Source organism: Carcharhinus amblyrhynchos, chromosome 1, assembly GCF_965287045.1.
Source record: "Carcharhinus amblyrhynchos chromosome 1, sCarAmb.v2.hapA, whole genome shotgun sequence".
Classification (NCBI taxonomy): Eukaryota; Metazoa; Chordata; class Chondrichthyes; order Carcharhiniformes; family Carcharhinidae; genus Carcharhinus; species Carcharhinus amblyrhynchos.
In genome coordinates, this window is record NC_137324.1 from 13,082,254 (window position 1) to 13,104,231 (window position 21,978).

A 21,978-nucleotide genomic window follows, 5' to 3' on the forward strand; every position below is an offset into this window, starting at 1 on the left:
AGTCAGCATGGATTCACTAAAGGGAAATTGTGCTTGACAAATCTTCTGGAATTTTTGAGGATGTGGCCAGTAGAGTGGACAAGAGTAAACCAGTGGATGTTGTACATCTGAACTTCCAAAAGGCTTTTAACAAGCTCCCATGCAAGAGATTACTGAGCAAAATTAAAGCTCATGGCATTGGGGGTAATGTATTGACGTGGGTAGAGAACTGGTTGGCAGACCAGAAGCAGAGAGTGGGAATAAATGGGTCCTTTTCAGAGTGGCAGGCAATGATTAGTGGGGTACTACAGGGATCTGGGACCCCAGCTAGTCACAATGATTTGGATGAAGGAACTGAATGCAATATCTCTATGTTCGCAGATGACACTAAGCTGGCTGGCAGTGTGTGTTGTGAGGAGGATGCTGAGATTGACTTGTACAGGTTAGCTGAGTGGGTAAATACTTGGAAAATAACATAAGAATTAGGAGGAGTAGGCCATCTGGCCCTTTGAGTCTACTCCACCATTCAATAAGACCATGACTGATCTTTTTGTGGACTCAGCTCCACTCACCCATCCGCTCACCATAACTCTTAAATTTTTGAACAGTAAAGGAATTATCTATCATTGCCTTAAAATTCAATGAGGTAGCCTCAACTGTTTCACTGGGCAGAGAATTCCACATTGTGTGAAGAGGCTGCTCCTCAATTCAGTCCTAAACCTGCTCCCCCTTATTTTGAGGCCATTCCCTCTATTTCTAGTTTCACCCCCCAGTGGAAACAACTACCCTGCTTCGATCTTATCTATTCCTTTCATAATCTTATATGTTTCTATAAGATCTCCCCTCATTCTCCTGAATTCCAATGAGTATAACCCCAGTCTATTCAATCTCTCCTATAAGCCAAACCTTTCAACTCAGGAATCAACCTAATGAATCTCCTCTGCACCCCCTCCAGTGCCAGTATATCCTTTCTCAAGTAAGGAGACCAAAACTGTACCCAGTACTCCAGGTGTCACCTCACCAGCACCCTATACAGCTGCAACATAACGTAGCTGTTTTTAAACTCCATCCCTCTAGCAATGATGGACAAAATTCTATTTGACTTCTTAATTACCTGATGTAATATAATGTGGTGGCAGAAACAGAAACAGGAAGATTATTATCCAAATGGTGACAATTTAGGAAAAGGGAAAGTGAATGTGACCTGGGTTTCATGGTCTAACAATTGCTGAAGGCTGGAATGCAGGTACAGCAGGCCGTGAAGAAAGCTAATGGCATGCAGGCCTTCATAGCAAGAGGATTTGAGTCTCAGAGTAAGGATGTCTTGCTGCAGTTATACAGGGCTTGGTGAGGCTGTACCTTAAGTGTTGTGTGCAGTTTCGGTGTCTGAGGGAGGACATTCTTGCTATTGAGGGAGTCCAGCAAAGGTTCATCAGACTGATTCATACAATGGCAGAATTGACCTATGAAGAGAGACTGGATCGACTGAGCTTGTATTCACTGGAATTTAGAAGAATGAACGGGGATCTCATAGAAGCATTTAAAATCCTGATAGGACTATACAGGCTAAATGTAGGAAGAATGTTCCCAATGTTGGGGAAGTGCAGAACGAGGAGCCCCAGTCTAAGAATAAGGGGTAAACTGTTCAGGACTGAGATGAGGAAGAACTTCTTCACTCAGAGTTGTGAACCTGTGGAATTCTCTACCACAGAAAGCTGTTGGGGCCAATTCATTAGATATGATCAAGAGGGAGCTGGACATGGCCCTTGTGGCTAAAAGGATCAAAGTGTATGGAGAGAAAGCGGGAGTGGGATACTGAAAGTGCATGATCATATTGAATGCTGGTACAGGCTCGAAGGGCCAAATGGCCTACTTACACCTATTTTCTCTTTGTTATAACTTATACATTATACAATATGATGTCATCATGTATGTTGAGAACGTCAGTTGATGGATTACTACTGATAAACTACTAGGTGATAAAATACATAAATTGTGCATGTTGTATAGATTATTATGTAGAGTTCCAGGTGTACGTTATACAGTTATAATACATCTTAAGATTCATAAGATTCATGAGCAATAAAAGCAAAGATGAGGCTGTTTATTAGTATTCACTGTTTGCTAAGATGAGGTCATTTGTGCCTTGATAGTCACATGTTTGAAGTTATGTCATTGGGACTGTGCCGGAACTGGTAGTTGGCTACTGCACTGCACTGAAATACGGAAATGTTTTAATTGATTGCAAAACAAAGGTTCAGCCTCCCATTTAGTGTGTTCATGCATGTTAAGCATTCATTTTATTAATCCCTGCTATTACTGTTCTAAACCCGTATTAACCATAAGGATTTATAAGAATGTTTGAATCTTTGTGTCATAACCTACAATTGTGAAATTGGTTTCAAATCTTAGTGTGAACTGTGTCTCAGGACACACCCTACCTGTGTCCTCGGGCACTGTGCTTTGAATCACTCTCAATTGGCTGCTTGCGGTTACAGTAGAAGAACCATTTAGAGATTGTGTAATGTCATGAGGTTTTAATTAATTTCTCCCTTGAGATTTTACTTAATTCCAACCTCTTTAGAGTTAGATTTTTCTCTATTCTTGAAAGAATTCTTCAGAAGGAGTCTGTTAATTTTGAATGGTTTTCAACGAGTATGAGATTATACTCGCAATCAAAGAGAGGTGTGCACTGCTTTGTCAGTTTGCCAATTTTTTTTATACTCATGAGGATTTCTTGGATCAGTTTGCATGTAATTTTAATTGAATCCCTGAGATCCAGAAGAAAACAATACTGGTTAAAAGAGAGAGTACAACAGAGGGAAAAACACACAAACAAGTTTCAGCTTTATCTTTCAGAACTTAGTCGGTTCCCTTCCTTCTATTTTTGGTTCTTTTGACCTTTTTTTAATCTCTCATGCCTAGAAATCCGAAAGATTGTATAAAGGACACAAATGGTCATTCTAGTCCCGAATCACAGAATGGTACCAGTGCAGAAGGAGGCCATTTAGCTCATTGCCTGCACCAGCTCTCCAAACCAGCATCATGATATAGCGCCTTTCCCTGTACCCCTGCACGTTGTTTCCATTCAACTAATCATCTAATATCCTCTTCAGTGGCTCAATTGAGCCAATCTGCAGTATAATTTGGATAAGTGTGAGGTTATTCACTTTGGAAGCAAAAACAAGAAGGCAGACTACTACCTGAATAGCTGTAAATTGGGAGAGGGGAGTATGCTGCAGGACCTGGCTGTCCTTGTGTACCAGTCGCTGAATGTAAGCATGCAGGTGCAGCAGGTAGTAAAGAAGGCAAATGGCATATTGGCCTTGATTGCGAGAGGTTTCAAGTACATTAGCAACTATGTTTTGCAACTGTACAAGATCTTGGTGAGGTCACACATGAAGTATTGTGTGCAGTTAGATAGGCTGGGCGAATGGGCCAGGAACTGGCAAATGGAATTTAATGTTGGCAAGTGCGAGGTGGTCCACTTTGGTAGGAATAATGGTAGGAAGGACTATTACGTGGCGAAAAACTGCAGCAGGCGACGGTGCAGAGGGACCTCGGGGTCCTTGTGCATGAGACGCAAAAACCCAGCTTGCAGGTGGTCAGGAAGGCTAATGGGATGCTGGCCTTCATAGCGAGGGGGATTGAATATAAAAGTAGGGAGGTCTTGCTGCAGCTGTATAGGGCACTGGTGAGGCCGCAGCTGGAGTACTGTGTGCAGTTTTGGTCGCCGCACTTGCGCAAGGATATTTTGGCCTTGGAGGGAGTGCAGAGGAGGTTTACTAAACTGATGCCGGAGTTGAGGGGGTTGAGCTATGAGGAGAGGCTGAATAAACTAGGCTTGTACTCGTTAGAGTTTAGGAGAATGAGGGGAGATCTCATTGAGACGTATAAGATGATGAATGGGATGGTGGAGAGACTCTTCCTGCTCAGAAAGGACAGTAGGACTAGGGGGCACAGCCTCAAGATAAAGGTGGTTTAGAACGGAGTTGAGGAGGAACTTCTTCACTCAAAGGGTGGTGAATCTCTGGAATTCTCTGCCCGTTGGAGTGGTGGAGGCTGCCTCGCTAAATATTTTTAAGACGCGGGTTGATGGGTTTTTGTTAAGCGAGGGGATTAAGGGTTATGGGGAGAGGGCGAGAAAGTGGAACTGAGCCATGACAGATCAGCCATGATCTTATTGAATGGCGGGGAAGGCTCGAAGGGCTGGATGGCCTACTCCTGCTCCTATTTCTTATGTTCAGTTTTGCTCTCCTTTTCAGAGGAAGAATGTTCTTGCTCTCGAGGGAGTGCAGCGAAGGATTACCATGCTGATGGGATGGCGGGACTGTTGTATGAAGAGAGATTGACTAGGTTAGGATTGTTTTTGCTGGAATTCAGACTAATGAAGGGGGGTATCTCGTAGATACTTACAAAATTCTAACAGGTCTAAACAGGGTAGATGAAGGGAGGATATTCCCAATGGTTGGGGAGTCCAGAGCTAGGAGTCACAGCCTGAGGATTCAGGGTAGACCATTTAGGATGGAGGTGAGGAGACATTTCTTCACCCAAAAGGTGGTGAGCCTGTGGAATTCATTACCACACAAAGTAGTTCATGCCAAAACATTGAATGTATTCAAGAAGCAGTTGGAAATAGGACTTGGAGAAATGGGATCAAAGATAGTAGGGAAAAAGCAGAATTAGGCTATTGAGTTGGAGATCAGCCATAATCGTAATGAATGGCGGAATAGGCTCGAAGGGCCAAATGGCCTCCTCTCCTATGTTTCCCTCCACCATTCCAGACTCAAACCATTTTTGTGAAAATGTTTTTTCTTTACATCACATTTGCTTCTTTTGCAAATCACTTTAAAACTGGGTACTTTCAATCTTGATCTTGTTACAAATGGGAACAGTTTATCCCTTTCTACTCTGTCCAGGTCCCTCCCTGAAACCATTCTCGTAAACCTCTGCTGCTCTCTGCAGTGCATTCACATTCTTCCTATAGTGTGGTGCCCAGAAGTGTACACAGTATTCTAGCTGAGGTCTAACTGGTGTTTTGTATAAGGTCAGTCTAACTTTTTTGCACGTGTACTCTTTGTCCTTATTGATAAAGCCCCGATTACTATACGCTTTATTAACTGCGTCTCCATCTACCCTCCCGCCTTTAACTAATGCATGTACACATCCAAGACCCTCTGCCCCTGCACTTTTACCCTTTTTTATACTGTCACTCTATGTTCTCCTACTAACTGCATCACCTCACACTTACCTGCATTGAACTTCATCTGCCCACTCTACCAACTGGTCTGTGTCCTTATGAAGTTCCCCACTGTCCTCTTCACAGTTTACAGTACTTGCAAGTTTTGTATCGTCCGCAAACTTTGAAATTGTCCTCTGCATACCAGAGTCTAGATCATTAATATGTATGGAGAAAAGCAAGGATCCCAATGCCTCTATACCACCCCTATTTATTCCATGTTTTGACGTGAAATAAACTGTCTGATGTGGAGTTTACCAAGTCTGCTTGACTGCATGGGGAAAAAAACACCTTTCTCTTCACTACAGTATCAAGTTGAACCTTAAAAATAGTAGGAACACCCCAACAGGAGTGTTTGGCACTGAGGCACATAAAAATATTAGGGACAGGTGATCAGAACGTGGTCAGATATAAGTTTTGTCCCTGAGTTTGTGTGTCAGTCGTGGCTCACTCAGTTGGTTCGCTCACTCTTGCCTCTGAATCGGAAGTTAATGGGTTCAAGTCCCATGCCAGGACTTGATCTGCGATGATGTACTTCAGTACTAAGGGAGTCCAGTTTTTCAATTACTTCAGCTATTATTGTTGATTACTGATTTTGATATATCAGTAATATTATTTGAATCAGTTCTTTGCTCAACTGAGTCAGTATTCCACGAGACAAAGTTTGAATTGCAACAACCATACCTTCCATCATCTTTTTCTCCATCCTACTTTCAAGTACGAAAATCTCTGCTCTTTTCACAATGAAGTTCTAATAATTCTACACTGTCCTCAGCATTTCTAACAGTTAGTCAGTTTTACTTTTCAATTCTGTATTCAACCAATTATTCTGATTTACTTCAGAATCTCCTTTTCTGCTCATAACATTTCCTACAATATTTCATAAATATAGATGCTTGAAGGTCATCAAATTTTACCAGATGATCAACCTTGTCAGCTTTGCTTTTTTAGGTTCCTGACTGATCCCAGTTGTTATCAGTTTTCTTCCTTTATTCGCATACTCTCTGATCAAGGGGATTTTCGCAGTAACTTCATTGCAGTGTTGATGTGAGCCTACTTGTGACAATAATAAATAAACTTTAAAACTTTACTCCTCTTTCATATATGAAATTTGATTTTCTGCATTAATCAGATGTTCCTTCAGTTGCATATCTGCAATAAGTGTATCGTTTTTCTCCACAGTGATTTTCAAACATTTAAGACTGCCATGATCACCTGACTGCCTGTTGCAATACAGTTGTCATCACATTACTGTCTCAAACCCAAATCATTACCAAGGATTAAAGCTGTTCCTCATGAGTAATAGTTCTGCAGAATTCTGAAGCTTTGGCTCTTTCTGTTCCAGTTAATACAGAACTCCAATTTATATAACTGAGGGATCCTATGTATGCTTAGCTCTGTTTGCTTCAGTCTATGCAAATACTTCATTTTAAGATATTCCTGCCTATGTAGCTAACTCTGCTAAACTTAACAAATTAACTAACACTTGACTACATTTTAAAACTCAGAGGGCATGCTGGGTTAGCTTAAAAATTGACAGCATTCCTGAAAAGTATATAGCAAGCAAAACAACTGTTGATAACAACAGATGCAAGACCCGTGTTTGTCAGACAGAGACAGCTTGTGGAAAACACTTCCATTAATGAGATTGGGTTGAAATACGTTTTGGTTTCAGTATGCGTTTGCATAGTTTTTGTTTTCAGGATGCCCTTCAAGCTCGGTTCTGTGTGATTAGTACAGGGCTGGCAGGAAAAAACAGTCTCTCCAACATTTTTCTTTTTGTTTCTGGAATGATTTAATTTTCTTTAAGTTCTGTTCAATAAAACAAATTCACTTCAACAGCTTAGCAGTGCTGTCCTCCTCTGTTTAAAGGAATGAATGGACCTTACAATAACCAAACTCAGAAATGTATCTATCAGTTGCATATGTGGTTGTGTGGACTTGTACAAAGCTTGATTATATATATTTTTTTCTGTATGATGTTGATTTAGTTGTTCATAGACTAGCCTCGTTGGTGCATCTGGTGATCTTGGTGTTCAACGGAGTAAACTTGTGGTTGCTGTGAGCTTACTTAAAGCCTTAACTTTCCATCCTTGCCCCTCCACCATCAGTTAGTGCAGTGGTATTCACAAGAAAAATAGTGAGTGCTAATTGAAGTATTGAAAAACGATGATTGGGAGATATGAAAGCTGGCAGGAGGGATAATTGTGAGAGTGGGGAACAATGGATCCCCCCCCCCCCCCCCCCCCCGGCGCGCGCGCGCACACACACACACTCTCTTTGCAGATGGTGGTGGTAGTACTGGGGCCTCAGAGCCCATTCCCTACAGTCATACCTCCAAACCGTGGCAGGAAGATAAATCATGTTCGTGTGTGTGCCATGGAAATTATGGGAATTGTAGACCGGTGAGTCTTACTTCTGTAGTGGGCAAGGTTTTAGAAAAAATTATTAGGGATAGGATTTATAGTTATTTGGAGAGTAATGAATTGATTAGAGATAGTCAGCATGGTTTTGTGGAGGGTAGGTCGTGCCTTACTAACCTTATTGAGTTTTTTGAGAAAGTGACCAAAGAGGTTGGATGGGGGTAAGGCAGTTGACATGGTATATATGGACTTTAGTAAGGCGTTTGATAAGGTTCACCATGGAAGGCTTCTGCAGAAATTGCAAATGTATGGGATTGAGGGTGAGTTAGGAAATTGGATTAGGAATTGGCTGGCGGATAGGAGACAGCGGGTGGTGGTTGATGGTAAGTATTCGTCATGGAGTTCAGTTACGAGTGGTGTGCCTCAGGGATCTGTTTTGGGGCCACTGCTGTTTGTAATTTTTATAAATGATCTGGATGAGGGTATAGTTGGGTGGATTAGTAAATTTGCGGATGACACCAAAGTCGGAGGTGTGGTAGATAGTGAGGAAGGCTGTCTTAGTCTACAGGGAGACTTGGACAAGTTGCAGAGCTGGGCCGAGAGGTGGCGGATGGAGTTTAATGCGGAAAAGTGTGAGGTAATTCACTTTGGCAGGAATAACGGATGTGTAGAGTATAGGGCTAATGGTAGGACTCTGAATAGTGTGGATGAACAGAGGGATCTAGGTGTATGTGTGCATAGATCCCTGAAAGTTGGGAATCAAGTAGATAGGGTTGTTAGGAAGGCATACGGTGTCTTGGCGTTTATTGGTAGGGGGATTGAATTTAGGAGCCGCAGCGTCATGTTGCAACTGTACAAAACTCTGGTGCGGCCGCACTTGGAGTATTGTGTGCAGTTCTGGTCCCCACATTATAGGAAGGATGTGGAGGCTTTGGAGAGGGTGCAGAGGAGGTTTACCAGGATGTTGCCTGGTATGGAGGGGAGGTCCTATGAGGAGAGACTGAGGGATTTGAGGCTGTTTTCGTTAGAAAGAAGGCGGCTACGAGGGGACCTTATTGAAACATATAAGATGATTAGAGGTTTAGATAGGGTGGACAGTGACAGCCTTTTTCCTCGGATGGAGAAAGCTAGCACGAGGGGGCATAGCTTTAAATTAAGGGGGGGTAGTTATAGGACGGATGTCAGGGGTAGGTTCTTTACCCAGAGGGTGGTGAGGGATTGGAATGCCCTGCCTGCTGCAGATGTAAATGCGCCTAGTTTGGGGGCATTTAAGAGATCCGTTGGTAGGTTTATGGATGGAAGGGGTTTGGTTTAGGTTAGAGGGTCATTGTTTTTTAACTGGTCGGCGCAACATCGTGGGCCGAAGGGCCTGTTCTGCGCTGTAATGTTCTATGTTCTATGGAAACTTGGTTCTGATCCCGGGCATATTCCCACCAGCGGCTCAGCTTCATAGTCAGCACTGTTGCCTCGGGGGGGGGGGATTTCACAACCCCGTTTGCTCGTGAGGTTAAGACCCGCAGTTTGGTAACCCTCGGCTAAGGCAGCCAATTCATCATCATCATATGATACAAAAACTGGGCCTGGTGAGATGGACCATATGGTGAATATCCATTGGTTACAAACAGTTTGTAATATCCTTGGAGCATGATGAGGAGCTGTATAAAAAGTGATTCTTTTTCTCAACAGGTATTGCACAGATGATATCCTGCTCCGTGAAACGATGTCTGACCCCTTGCTGCATCACTATGGAGTTATAATTATTGATGAGGCCCATGAGCGGACAGTGGCAACGGATGTCCTGCTAGGTTTATTGAAAGACTTGCCCAGGCAAAGGCCAGAGCTGAAGGTTGTGGTCATCACAGCGCCACACCTGGAGGGCAGACTGGGGAATTACTATGCCGGTGTGCCTTTTGTAAAAGTGAAGGATACTGCAGAGAATTCCTTTCCTGTGGAAGTTATATACAGAGATGGCCAGTTTAAGAAGGGTGTTTCAGCTGCTGCGCAAACTGTATTGGATATACACAGGAAGGGAGAAGAGGGCAACATCTTTGTTTTCTTGGCCAGTGAAAAGGTGGGTGTTACAGTTCTGTAAAAGCAAGTTTTTCTGAAGTATACATCCTGCTTTACAGCTGAGATTTAATTATGATGGCTGCTGAATGTGTGACAGATAATCAGCTGGATATCTGCCTGATAACACATGGAAATTACATTATGGAAACAGGACATTTAGTCTAACCAGATCTCAGTATTTACCCTCCCTATCAAAGAACAAAGAAAACTACAGCACAGAAACAGGACCTTCCGCCCTCCAAGCCTGCTCTGACCATGCTGCCCGACTTAACTAAAACTCTTGTGGGGATCATATCCCTCTATTCCATCCTATTCATGTATTTGTCCGCTTCCACTACCACCTCTGGCAGCGCGTTCCAGTCACCCACCCTCTGTGTAAAAAAAAATCTGCCTCGTACATCTCCTTTAAACCTTGCCCCTAGCACCTTAAACCTGTGCCCCCCAGTAATTGATTCTTCCAACCTGGGGGAAAAGCTTCTAACTATCCACTTTGTCCATTCCTGTCATAATCTTGTAGACTTCTATCAGGTCTCCCCTCAACCTCTGTCGTTCCAGTGAGAACAAACCAAGTTTCTCCAGTCTTTCCTCATAGTTCATACCCTCCATACCAGGCAACATCCTGGTAAATCTTTTCTGTGCCCCATCCAAAATGTTTTTTTTTCCTTTATTCACCTATCCACTCTAACCTCCAGGCAATGTATGTTCTCAGTTTTTTGTGTTCCATATTTTAACCTTGCAGAGGAATGAAAATGGCAGTCAATGTTTAAGCTTGTGTTTATTTATTAGTAGGCTTACATTAACATTGCAATGAAGTTACTGTGAAAATCCCTGAGTTGCCACACTCTGGTGCCTGTCTGGGTACCCTGAGGGAGAATTTAGCATGGCCAATGCACCTAACCAACATATCTTTAGATTTGTGGGAGGAAACTCAATGTGGAGAACATGCGACAGTGACCCATGCCAGGAATCGAACCTGGGTCCCTGGCACTGAGACAGCACTGCCTCCAATTGTGCCACTGTACTGTTTGGGGGTCATTGAAGAAAATTCCAGGTCACACTTGTATATACTCCTCTCCCAACTATGTTACATTAAGATTGCAGGAGGGAGGTATAAGAACATAAGAAATAGGAGCAGGAGTAGGCCATCCAGCCCTTCGAGCCTGCCCCGCCATTCAATAAGTTCATGGCTGATCTGAAGTGGCTCAGTTCCACTTTCCCGCTTTCTCCCCATAACCCTTAATTCCCTTGCCTGCCAAAAACCTATCTACGCGTGTCTTAAATATATTTAGCGAGGTAGCCTCCACCACTTCAATGGGCAGAGAATTCCAGAGATTCACCATCCTTTGAGTGAAGAAGTTCCTTCTCAACTCCGTTCTAAACTGCCCCCCCTGCTTATCTTGAGGCTGTGCCCTCCAGCCCTGCTGTCCTTTCTCAGCAGGAAGAATCTCTCTACCTCTACCCTATCCATCCCCTTCATTATCTTATACGTCTCTATAAGATTCCCCCCTCATCCTTCTAAACTCCAACGAGTACAAACCCAGTCTATTCAGCCTCTCTTCATAGTTCAACCCCCTCATCTCCGGTATCAGCCTAGTGAACCTCCTCTGCACTCCTTCCAAGGCCAAAATATCCTTGCGCAAGTGCAGCGACCAAAACTGCACACAGTACTCCAGCTGCCACCTCACCAGTGCCCTACTTTTGTATTCTATCCCCCTCGCTATGAAGGCCAGCATCCCATTTGCCTTCGTGATCACCTGCTGCACCTGCAGACTGGGTTTTTGCGACTCATGCACAAGGACCCCCAGGTCCCTTTGCACCGTAGCATGCTGTAGCTTTTCGCCCTTTAAATAGTAATCCCTCCTACTATTATTCCTGCCAAAGTGGATAAGGAAGGGACAAACCTGGAGCTTGTCACTGATTTAAGCCTCAGCTTAAATAACATCGACCTTCTTAATTGTCCAGTAGCATTCGCACTTCTTCATACTTGATCTTTGCATGGGGTCAGCGACATGCCAGCCATTTGCAGCTGCACTTGCCAGAACTACATCAGGCGTTCCTAAGCACTCCCTGCCACGTGTGCCTCCTTATGTGTAACTCAGCAGTTCAAAGAGATTGTTTAGTGCACAGCAAACTACAGTGAGGAGTTTTAAACATCAAAGTTAGAAACTGTTTGCGTGGCAGAGATTAGACGAACCACACCTTGGTTGTAAACAGTGGACCTTACTTCAGCTGCCTTTTAGCAGATGGATCAAAAATTGTGATATCAGGTACAATCAGTACCTGAAGGTTACAGCAACTGACTGCCATTCCATGGGTGCAGAAGAGTTGGACTCGCCCAAACTGACTAATAATTGTAAATTAATATTAGCTTTACTTTGGATGCTGGTGAACAGATATACAAATAGACAAGAGAAACATACCTTGTTCAATCCCATTTGAGTTCTTTGTTTAACTTAAAAGTAATACAAGTTCTGGATTAAGAACGACATAAGGCGGCAATTGTTTAGCTTAGCCTAGAAATGCCCATAAGTAACACTATCCCTGAGCATGAACCACAGTAAAAACAGTAACAAATTGTATTTATGTAACACATTTTAATGAAGCAAAAGATCCCAAATTTAGTTTTTTGCAGGAGCATTATCAAACCCGTTTTGAAACAGGAGCTATTTTTGGTGGAGCACCACGCATATTGGTACTTGGGCCTAAGCTAGCTATACTTTACATCAAAGGCTTTGCTCGTTAAACTAAATGAAAGGTGACAAAGTGGCTACAAAGGATATAGACCAGTTAAATGATTGGGCAAGAAAATGGCAGTTGCAGAACATTGCAGGGAAGTATGAAATTATCCACTTTAAGAAGATTGAAGAAGTATAATATTTTTTTCAAACGGCGAGAGACTAAATGTTAGAGTCAGAGTGATTTTTGGATATTTGCACATATATCTGTACTGTACTAACATAGATGTGAAAAATACATAGATGTAGGTACAGCAATCAATTAGGCACTCCTGCAAGAGGAAGATAAAGAGGGAGTACTATTGTCATTGTACAGCATTTTGGTAAGATCACATCTAGACAAGTGTGTTCAGTTTTGTGTCTCTTACCTAAAGCAAGATAAACTTGCCTGGATTAATTTGTGTGACAAGAAGTCTTACTTGTGAAAAGAGATTGAGTGGAATGGATCTATATTCTCTGGAATTGAGCAAAATGAGAATTAATCTCATTAAGGCAGCATGGTGGCACAGTGGTTAGTCCTACTGCCTCAGCGCCTGGGACCTGGGTTCGATTCCCAGCTTGGGTCACTGTTTCTGTGGAGTTTGCACGGTCTCCCTGTGTCTGCATGGGTTTCCTCTGGGTGCTCGGGTTTCCTCCCGCAGTCTGAAAGACACGCTGGCTAGGTGCATTGACCCGAACAGGCACCTGACCGTGGCGACCAGGGAAATTTCATACTAAATTCATTGGTGTTAATGTAAACCTACTTGTGACTAATAAATAAGCTTTAAAAACTTTTACTGTAAATAATTCTAGCAGACCTTAAGAGTAACTATTGAGAAACCTGCTTCTGCACTGTAGGGATTCTATGGATTCTAAGCCCATTTCTCTAACTGGAGAATCTAGTCTCATTCAGGATTGAGATGAAAAATGTCTTCACTTAGAGGGTTGTGAATCCTGGACTACAAGGGCTATAACTATGCAGTCGATGAGTATGTGCAAGGCCTTAACTGATCGACTTTTGTTTTTGGAATGAAGAGAATCAATGGATTTAGGAATAGGTTGAAAAGTGAAGTTGAGATGGAATATCAATCATGACGCAGTTAAGGGGAGACAGTGGGATAGTGATATTGTCACTGGACCAGTAATCCAGAGACCCAATGTAATACTCTGGGGACCGTGGTTGGAATCCCACCATGGCAGATGGTGGAATTTGAATTCAATAAAAAAATCTTTGTCTATGGTTGGAAAAACTCATCTGGTTCACTAATGTCCTTTAGGGAAGGAAGTCTGCTGTCCTTACTTCTGTCTGGCCTACGTGTGACTCCAGAGTCATAACAGACTCTCAACTGCCCTCAGACAACTAGGGATGGGCAATAAATGCTGGCCAGCCAGCGATGCCTGTGTCCCATGAATGAATAAAAGAAAATTTTCTAAATTCGCCTCTTTTATTGACTGAGACTGCGAGTCATCTTGCATCACCCCGCTTCGGCAACTGGGACCATATTGACCAAAGACAAATGTTCCTCCCTTGTATCCCTGGACCTAGAGTTTACATTTCATTGTCAACAAACATTTCCTTTAGATACAGAGCAGTCACAAGCAATGCCACATCCACTTGTCAATAATGCATTTTAACCATTCCTAGAAAGATTAAAACCATTGAGAATAAACATTAAAAACACTTCCGACACATCTAATCCAGATATTTTAACTTACAAATATAGTTAATCAATTGAATCAATGCATGGGGTTTAGTCATCCAAAGTTCAAAACTACAATTCAGCCACTTCTTCAAAGCTGGTTTTAAAAAGTTTCCATTACAACAGAGAACTGTTGAATCGAGACAGGAAATTTGTCATAAAACAATTATCTAAAAATTTCTTTCAAACAACAGGTGGAGCAGATGGCCTAATTCTGCTCCTATGGTCTAACAACATTCACGTAAAGTACCCCAACTGCCTTGACTGCCCATTGTCTGGCTAACTGAAACTCAAACTGAACCATTTAATTTAGAGTGTGGTTAAATAATAAAATCTATATATCTTAGTGAACAACAACAAATCCTAACAAAACGTAGAATGATCAAATTCTTATCAGGCAGCTGAACAGTCATCAATATGAAGAGATTATAATCAGATATTATTTGGTGGCCAGGTTTGGAGAAGCAGACGTCTTGTAAGGCTGGAGAAGATCACAGCCAGGGAGAGCTGAATAAGAACCTGAATTTTAAAATGGATGTATTGTTGGACAGGAAGTCGATTATAGATAGGTCAGTGAGTACATGGGTGATGGGTGAACTGTAATTGGCACTGTTCTCACAAGGGGAGCAGAGTTCTCAGAATTCCCTACAGTACAGAAGAAGGTCATTCAGCCCATTGAGCTTGCACCGGCAACAATCTCATTCTATTCCGTAACCTCACCTATTTATGCTGCTAATCCCCCGACCAATCAACCAAACTCACACTCTATGGAAGGAAACCGGGGCACCAGGAGGAAACCTCCACACACGTGGAGAACATGCAAACTCCATACTGACGATGACCCAAGGCCAGAATTGAACCCGGGTACCTGGCCTTTTGAGGCAGCAGTGCTTACCACTGTGCCACCTTGTGGTCATTATGGAGTTAACACAGTAAGAAGCCTTACAACATCAGGTTAAAGTCCAACAGGTTTATTTGGTGGCAAACGCCATTAGCTTTGACAAGTGGCTTTTGCTACCAAATAAACCTGTTGGACTTTAACCTGGTGTTGTAAGACTTCTTACTGTGTTTACTCCAGTCCAACGCCAGCACGTCCACATTCATTATGGAGTTATGCAGGAGCTCAGGCTCATGTAGAGTGGAAGATGGGAGCCATACCAGAGAAGTGTTTAAATAATTTAAGCCTAGAAGTAACAAAGGTGAGGTAGCTGAGGCCAAAGCATAGGTTGTTTACTTAAAAGGAGATAGATGTGGGCAAAGAGCTGGAAATGCAGTTAGAAGCTCAACTCTGCCACAAAGGAGCCGGAATAGTAATGGTCTCCTTCACCCTCAGAGAATGACTAGGAAGAGGAACATTGCCGCTGTTTTGGGTCAGTTATTGCAGATTGAAGGAGCTTGATACAGTTATCACCCTGGTTTTAAGTAGGCTAGCAGCACGTTACCCCCAGAGGTTCCTGCAGTGATCTGATTACCTACTTCAGAGTCTGGTCACATTGGTAACAACTTCTAAAATAACCGGCTCTCTAGCTGTGTGCGATGCCACCAGGGGAGATGGCCTATATGCTGCTTGCTTTGGCCTACATGATGGAATGCAGAACTTGCGCAGCTTTTCATTTCAATTTGTGAAAGGAAAGCATTTTTTTTAATGTTATTTTTGAGATATTCAGATTTTTTTGTTTATCTCATGGAGCTTGGAAATAATTTGTGATCCTTACCGACCTTGCTCATTCAAAGGATGGCAATCCATTGTAACTGTCGGGTAGGATTTTCCGGCCCCCCCTTCCCCCCTCCCAATATGGAAACCGCCCCCCCCGCCCCGAGGTGAACAGACCTTTACGAGGTCTGTGTCCACCCGCTATGATTCCCGTGGCAGGCGGGACGGGAAAATTCTGCCCACCGTGTCAATACTTCCAGTAGATATCGTGAAACTCGAGTGAAATGTGTTTAAGTCCATCAAGTCATGGATAGTAGAAAGGCAAGATTTGCTGCCAGAAAAAGCTCAGCTGATTTATTTTTTAGGAGATTAATGCACTCTATTACGACTTAATGTCAAAACAATGCCTCCATTTCTGGTCATAAATCAGCACAATGATACCAGTCCAACTCCGTTGCACGTAGAACAGTGAGTTCAGCATGATGAACTGCAGGCAGCAGATTTAGCATTTTTTTCAATTTCCAAATCGTCCTTGAAGAAAACCATGTATGGAGTAATACCATCTTCACGATAGCTTAACAATCCAACCATGCTGCTGTGTTCCATGTTCTCGCCTCAGAAAAACTGGTGGTTTACAAAATTGGATCGAATCTCTGTAATAACTGCTTGGGCATTTTGATGAAAGGATTAATTTGTATTCACGTTTCTTTTCTGCTACGGTTGTGCACCCAGCTGTTCACCATTTAGGCTGAATTGCCTCAATCTGTGCAGTTAGCCTGGGGTATAATCTTTCCATCAGAGATCTCATTTGATACCCAAAGTAATTAAGGTTGTGGGTTTATAAGCTCCAATTATTTTAACTTTCATGTTTCAATCAAATTGTTGTTGCGCACCAATTTAAAAATACAGCCTAATCTGCAGAATAGGAGTGATGGGGTATTTGTGGCTTGCTTGTACCTCGTTAGCCCACAGCACATTAGCCTTCCACAGTGACTTCATTGCAGTACTAATGTAAGCCTAGTTGTGACACTAATAAATAAACATTAAACAAATTAGTTTTGTCTTTTGTGAGTCTGACATTGTGATGTTAGGTCATTTTTACTCATTCGTGGGCATTGCTGGCTGGGCCAGCATTTATTGTCCATCCCTAGTTGCCCTTGGAGGGCAGTGGAGAGTCAACCACACTGTGGAATCACATGTAGGCCAGACCAGTTAAGGATGGCAAATTTCCTTCCCTAAAGAACATTAATAAACTAGACGACAATTGGCAATGGTTCATGGTCGTCAGAATATTTTTAATTCCGTATATTTTTAATTGAATTCAAATTTCACCATCTGCTGTGGTGGGATTTGAACCTGGGTCCATGGAACATTAGCTGAGTTTCTGGAATAATAGTCTAGCAATAATACCACTAGGCCATCGCCTCCCCAACTCTGGGCATCCTGTTTAGAAAGCATGTAAAGGCTTTGGGAAAGGTACAGAAAACATTTACAAGAATAGCTCCAGGGATGAGGGACTTCAGGTACATGAACAGTTTGGAGATTCTGGGGTTGCTCTCCTGGAAGAGAACATTGAGAGAAGATTTGATGGCAGTGCTCAAAATCATGAAAAGCCTACCCACCTCTGTCAGGTAGATAACATTGAGGATCAGAGGACCTCAATTTAAATTGATTGGCAAAATAATCGAAGTCAACATGAGGAGGAACATATCACAGCGATAATACCACTCGGCCATTGCCTGCTCTTGGTGGGTTTTGGATTGGGTGGGGTGTGCAGAATGAACAAGAGTAACCAGACTTGATGCCCTTTGATAAGTCCTTGAGAGTGCTTTTGCAATAGACATCTCCTGCTGTGTGTCGTTCTATAATTCCGTTGAGTCGCTGTTTTGTGTTACAGCCCTCAACTCAACCAATTTTGCAGGATGGTTTTTCATTTAGTAACTATTGTTAATGCTGCAGGCTTGGACACAAGAGATGTTCAGGTTTCACAGAGGAAGGAAGTTTGGTTTGATATAAATATGCACTGCCTCACTAAGCCTGATCTACTTATTTACAGCTTATATCTTTTGAAATGAAGAAGTTAGTGGAGAATCAAGAAGACTTGGTAGTTCAAGTAAATAGATTGTTATCATAAACAAGTACAGAAAATAATCAGAAACGTTGTCCTTGGGTAGAAGTTGTGCTTCAGCTATACAAAACCCTGTTTAGACTCCTGCTCCTATTTCTTATGTTCTTAGACCACACCTGAAATACAATGAGCAGTTCTGAGCACCAAAACTTGGGAAGGATTTGTTGGTCTTAGAGATGGTGTAGAATGGGGTGTTTACCAGAATGAGACCAAGCTGTTGTATTCCCTGGAAGTTAGAAGGTAAAGGGGAGGCTGAATCAAAGTGTTTAAGTTGCAAGGGAAATAGTTTAATTTGAGAAAACAATTTCTGTGGGTTGGGGAGTCTAGGCCAAGGAAACATGGCCGACAAACTAGTAAGAAGTCACACAACACCAGGTTAAAGTCCAGTAGGTTTATTTAACCTGGTGTTGTGAGACTTCTTACTGTGTTTACCCCAGTCCAACGCCGGCATCTCCATATCACGACAAACTAGTGCCAGGTTTTTCAGGAGTGAAATGAGGAAACACCGCTTTGCCCAAAGGCTGGTAGAAGTTTGTCTCCTTCACGTATGGCAATTAATGTTCATTTTAAATCTGATATCTTTGTTAAATAAAGATCTTAAGGAACATGGGGCAAACGCGGGTAGAATAACCTACTTGCAGAATAACCATGGTCTAACTGAATGGGGGAACAGATGTAAGGACCTAAATGACTATTTTCAATGGTATTCAGTTGTTTACATGGGGTAGAATGAGTGAGAACATTCCCATCTGGGACCTTTTTTCTACTTTATTCCTAATCAAAAAGCCAGTTAAGTCCAATCAAGGTACCAGACAAACCAGATCCAAGCTAACGAGATAGGGTGGCACTGTGGTTAGCTGCCTCACAGCGCCAGGGACCTAGGTTCAATTTCTGGCTTGCACCTGTCTGTGGCACCTGCATGTTCTCTCCATGTCTCTGTGGGCTTCCTCTGGGTTCTTCGCTTCCTCCCGCTGTCCAAAAGACGTGCTCATTAGGTATCTTGGCCATACTAAATGCTCCCTCAGTGTGCCTGAATAGACACCAGAGTGTGGCAACAAGGGGATTTTCACAGTAACTTCACTGTAGAGTCAATGTAGACCGACTTGTGACAGTAGCAAAATAAACTTTGAGATAGATATATATCCCACCTTGATTTCGATCAAACAAGATTTGAACTGACAGGATGAGGCATTAGAGCTCTTCCCAGGCTCAATCCGAGCTTCAGCTTAGCCAAAAGGCCCAGACAGCTTTATATCTGGGCCATCAGAGGGAGAAGCTGGAGTATAATGACTAGTCCTTTCATTGTGGCAGTGAGTGTTCAGTTAGCTCTATATTTGGCACATTTCCCTGCATCTTCCCAGATTTTACAATCATTTTATAAATATGTCAGTGACACATGAGATTATAGGAGCAACCGCTGCTGCCCTTGGAAACCCCTTTTCACTCCATCTACTCCCTTGTAAATCAAGGAGGCAAAAGTTCCTTTAAGCTGCGTTTCAATTTTTGCAAATATCCTAGAGGCAAACTTGAAATAAATAGTCTAAGATAAACGTCTCACGCAGCAGCTCTGTCTGTTTTTGAAATTATTGTAATTTCAGTTCAGTGCCAAGGTTCTTGACAATAACTGGGCTATTGGAACTGCTCGTACTTTAATATTTATTTCTGAAAATATGTGTTGTTGTTCATCCATTGTCATCGATGAGGACCTCGACACCATTAGTCATTTTGAGGCTGGTTGCGGTGTGTGCGAAGATGACTGATCAGGCCAATTCGGGTACGGAATGTCCTGGCACATATTGGACAAACTTGTGTAGACACTGTAGTTGTTGCGCTGGTGGCTCTGGACTTGTGCAGTTCGCGCTTAAGTTGTGCTTCAGCAACACACCTTGCTTCATGAGCTTGACAGCCTTTGTGGATGAGGCAACACCAAGTAGGGCGGTTTTGTGCCAGCGTTTCCCACGTGGTCGTGTCTATGTCAGGCGACTTCAGGGAGGCCTTGAGTGTGTCTTTGAAACGTTTCTTCTGCCCTGCATGCGAGCATCTTCCACTAGAGAGTTCCCCAAAAAGGAGCTGCTTGGGTACGTGCTCCTCTGACACACGGATGACATGACCTGCCCACCGGGTCTGCGCTTTCATCAGCAGTGTGTGGATTGATGGTAGACTTGCTTTAGAGAGAACTTCAGTGTCTGTTACTTTGTCTTGCCATCGGTTGCGTAATATTCTGCGAAGACAAGTTATATGGAAATGATTGAGCTGTCTTGCATGCCTTTGATGTACAATCCACGTTTCACAAGCACACAGGAGGGTAGAGAGAACCACGGAGCTGTAGACCTTCAGTTTTGTTCTTGGCTGATTCCTCGACGTTCCCATACAGTGGAGCGCAGTCTAACGAAAGCAGAACTTGCCTTTGCTATTCTGCAGTTAACTTCTGTATCAATAGTCAGTGCTTGGGAGAGGGTGCTGCCAAGATAAGTAAACTGGTCCACTGCCCAAGGTTTCTGCCCTTTGAGATTATGGATTCTGTGTACGGTGCACGTGGAGCAAGTTGGTGCATGACTTCTGTCTTTTTAATGTTGATGGTGAGTCCAAAGTTATCACAAGCTGTGGAAAATTTGTCCATACTGACTTGCATCTCTGGCTGTGAGCCAGTGTACAGGGCACAGTCATTGGCAAAGAGGAAATCTCTCGGAACAGTCTCTTTCACTTTGGTAATAGCTTGAAATCTCCTCAGGTTGAAGAGTTTTCCATCCACTCTGTACTTGAGGCCCATTCCAGCAACACTGTCCTGGAAGGCATATTTCAGCATGGCAGTAAACATCATGCTGAACAGTGTGGATGTGAGGTCACAGCCCTGTTTGCCACTGGTGACTGGGAATGCCTGAGAGGATTCTCCACCATCCTGTACTCTGGCCATCGTGGAACTGGCGTACCACCTGAATGAATTTGAGGAGGGGGGGGGGGGCAGCCGAACTTTGACATGATCCTCCACGCCTTGTCGGCTTACAGTGTCAAAGGCTTTCGCGAGGTCAACAAAGGTTGTGTAGAGCTCACGATTCTGCTCCTGACACTTCTGAAGTTGGTCAAACCAACAGTCATTTTCAAGAAAACATCCTGGAAGGACACCCCCAGAGGCCAGGGCAGCCAGTCAAAAAAGCCAGCATTCATCTCTAGAGCAGCTCTTCACACCTACTAGTTTAAATATCTCTTAAGAGAATTATCCAGCTATCTAACAGAAAGATAGAGTCAGAAAGACCTTACGGACACTAGACAACTACTGTAGACCTCCAAAACTTTCAAACGTTATCAGGCCTGGGTATATAATTTTTTTTTGAGAATGACTAAACTTCTGTTATTACCATTTTGGTAATCAATGTTCCTTATATGTTCCTCGTTTAGTTAAAATTCCTGGTTATTATAATAAATACCTTGTTAATTATTCACTTAAAGGGACTGTCAGACCTTTATATTAATGAACATCTAACTGTTAATTAAGAACAAATAATACCTTTTTGAAATATTGTAGCAGATTACAATGCAAGGTAAAGGGGATTAACCTCTGTGTGTTGCAGTGTATTCAAGGCTGAGATGTATGGTGACAGTGGTTAGCACTGCTGCCTCACAGCGCTAGGGAACCCAGGTTTGATTCCTGGCTTGTCATTATCTGTGTGGAGTTTGCACATTCTGTCCGTGTCTGCGTGGGTTTGCTCCAGGTGCTCCAGTTTCCTCCCAGACGCTAAAAGACGTTCTGGTTAGGAGCATTGGCCATGCTAAATTCTCCCTCAGTGTACCCGAACAGGTGCCTGAGTGTGGCGACTAGGAGATTTTCACAGTCACTTCATTGTAGTGTTCATGTAAGCCTACTTGTGACATAAATAAACTAAACTATACAGAGAAGACCATTTAGGATTGTCTTGAGGAGAAACCCCTTCACTCAAGAGGGTGGTGAATCTGTGGAAGTCTCGACCACAATGCTGTGGAGACCAAGTCACTGAATATATTTAGGAAGGAATTAGATATATTTCAAGACTCTAATGGTGTCGAGGAATATGGGGAGAGAGTGGGAGTATGGCCTTGAGATAGAAGATAAGCCATGATCATATTGAATGGTGGAGCAGACTTGAAGGGCCAAAT

At 42.9% G+C, this 21,978-nt stretch overlaps 1 protein-coding gene across 1 annotated transcript in view; it reads left to right on the top strand.

Annotated features, from left to right (window-relative positions):
- The window catches only part of dqx1 (DEAQ box RNA-dependent ATPase 1), a 114,597-nt gene that overhangs the window by 30,575 nt on the left and 62,044 nt on the right, over positions 1–21,978 (top strand). Inside the window, exon 4 of the mRNA XM_080193633.1 lies at positions 9,268–9,652. Within this exon, the coding sequence (XP_080049759.1) occupies positions 9,268–9,652 (385 nt within the window). The remainder of the gene's footprint in view (positions 1–9,267; positions 9,653–21,978) is intronic.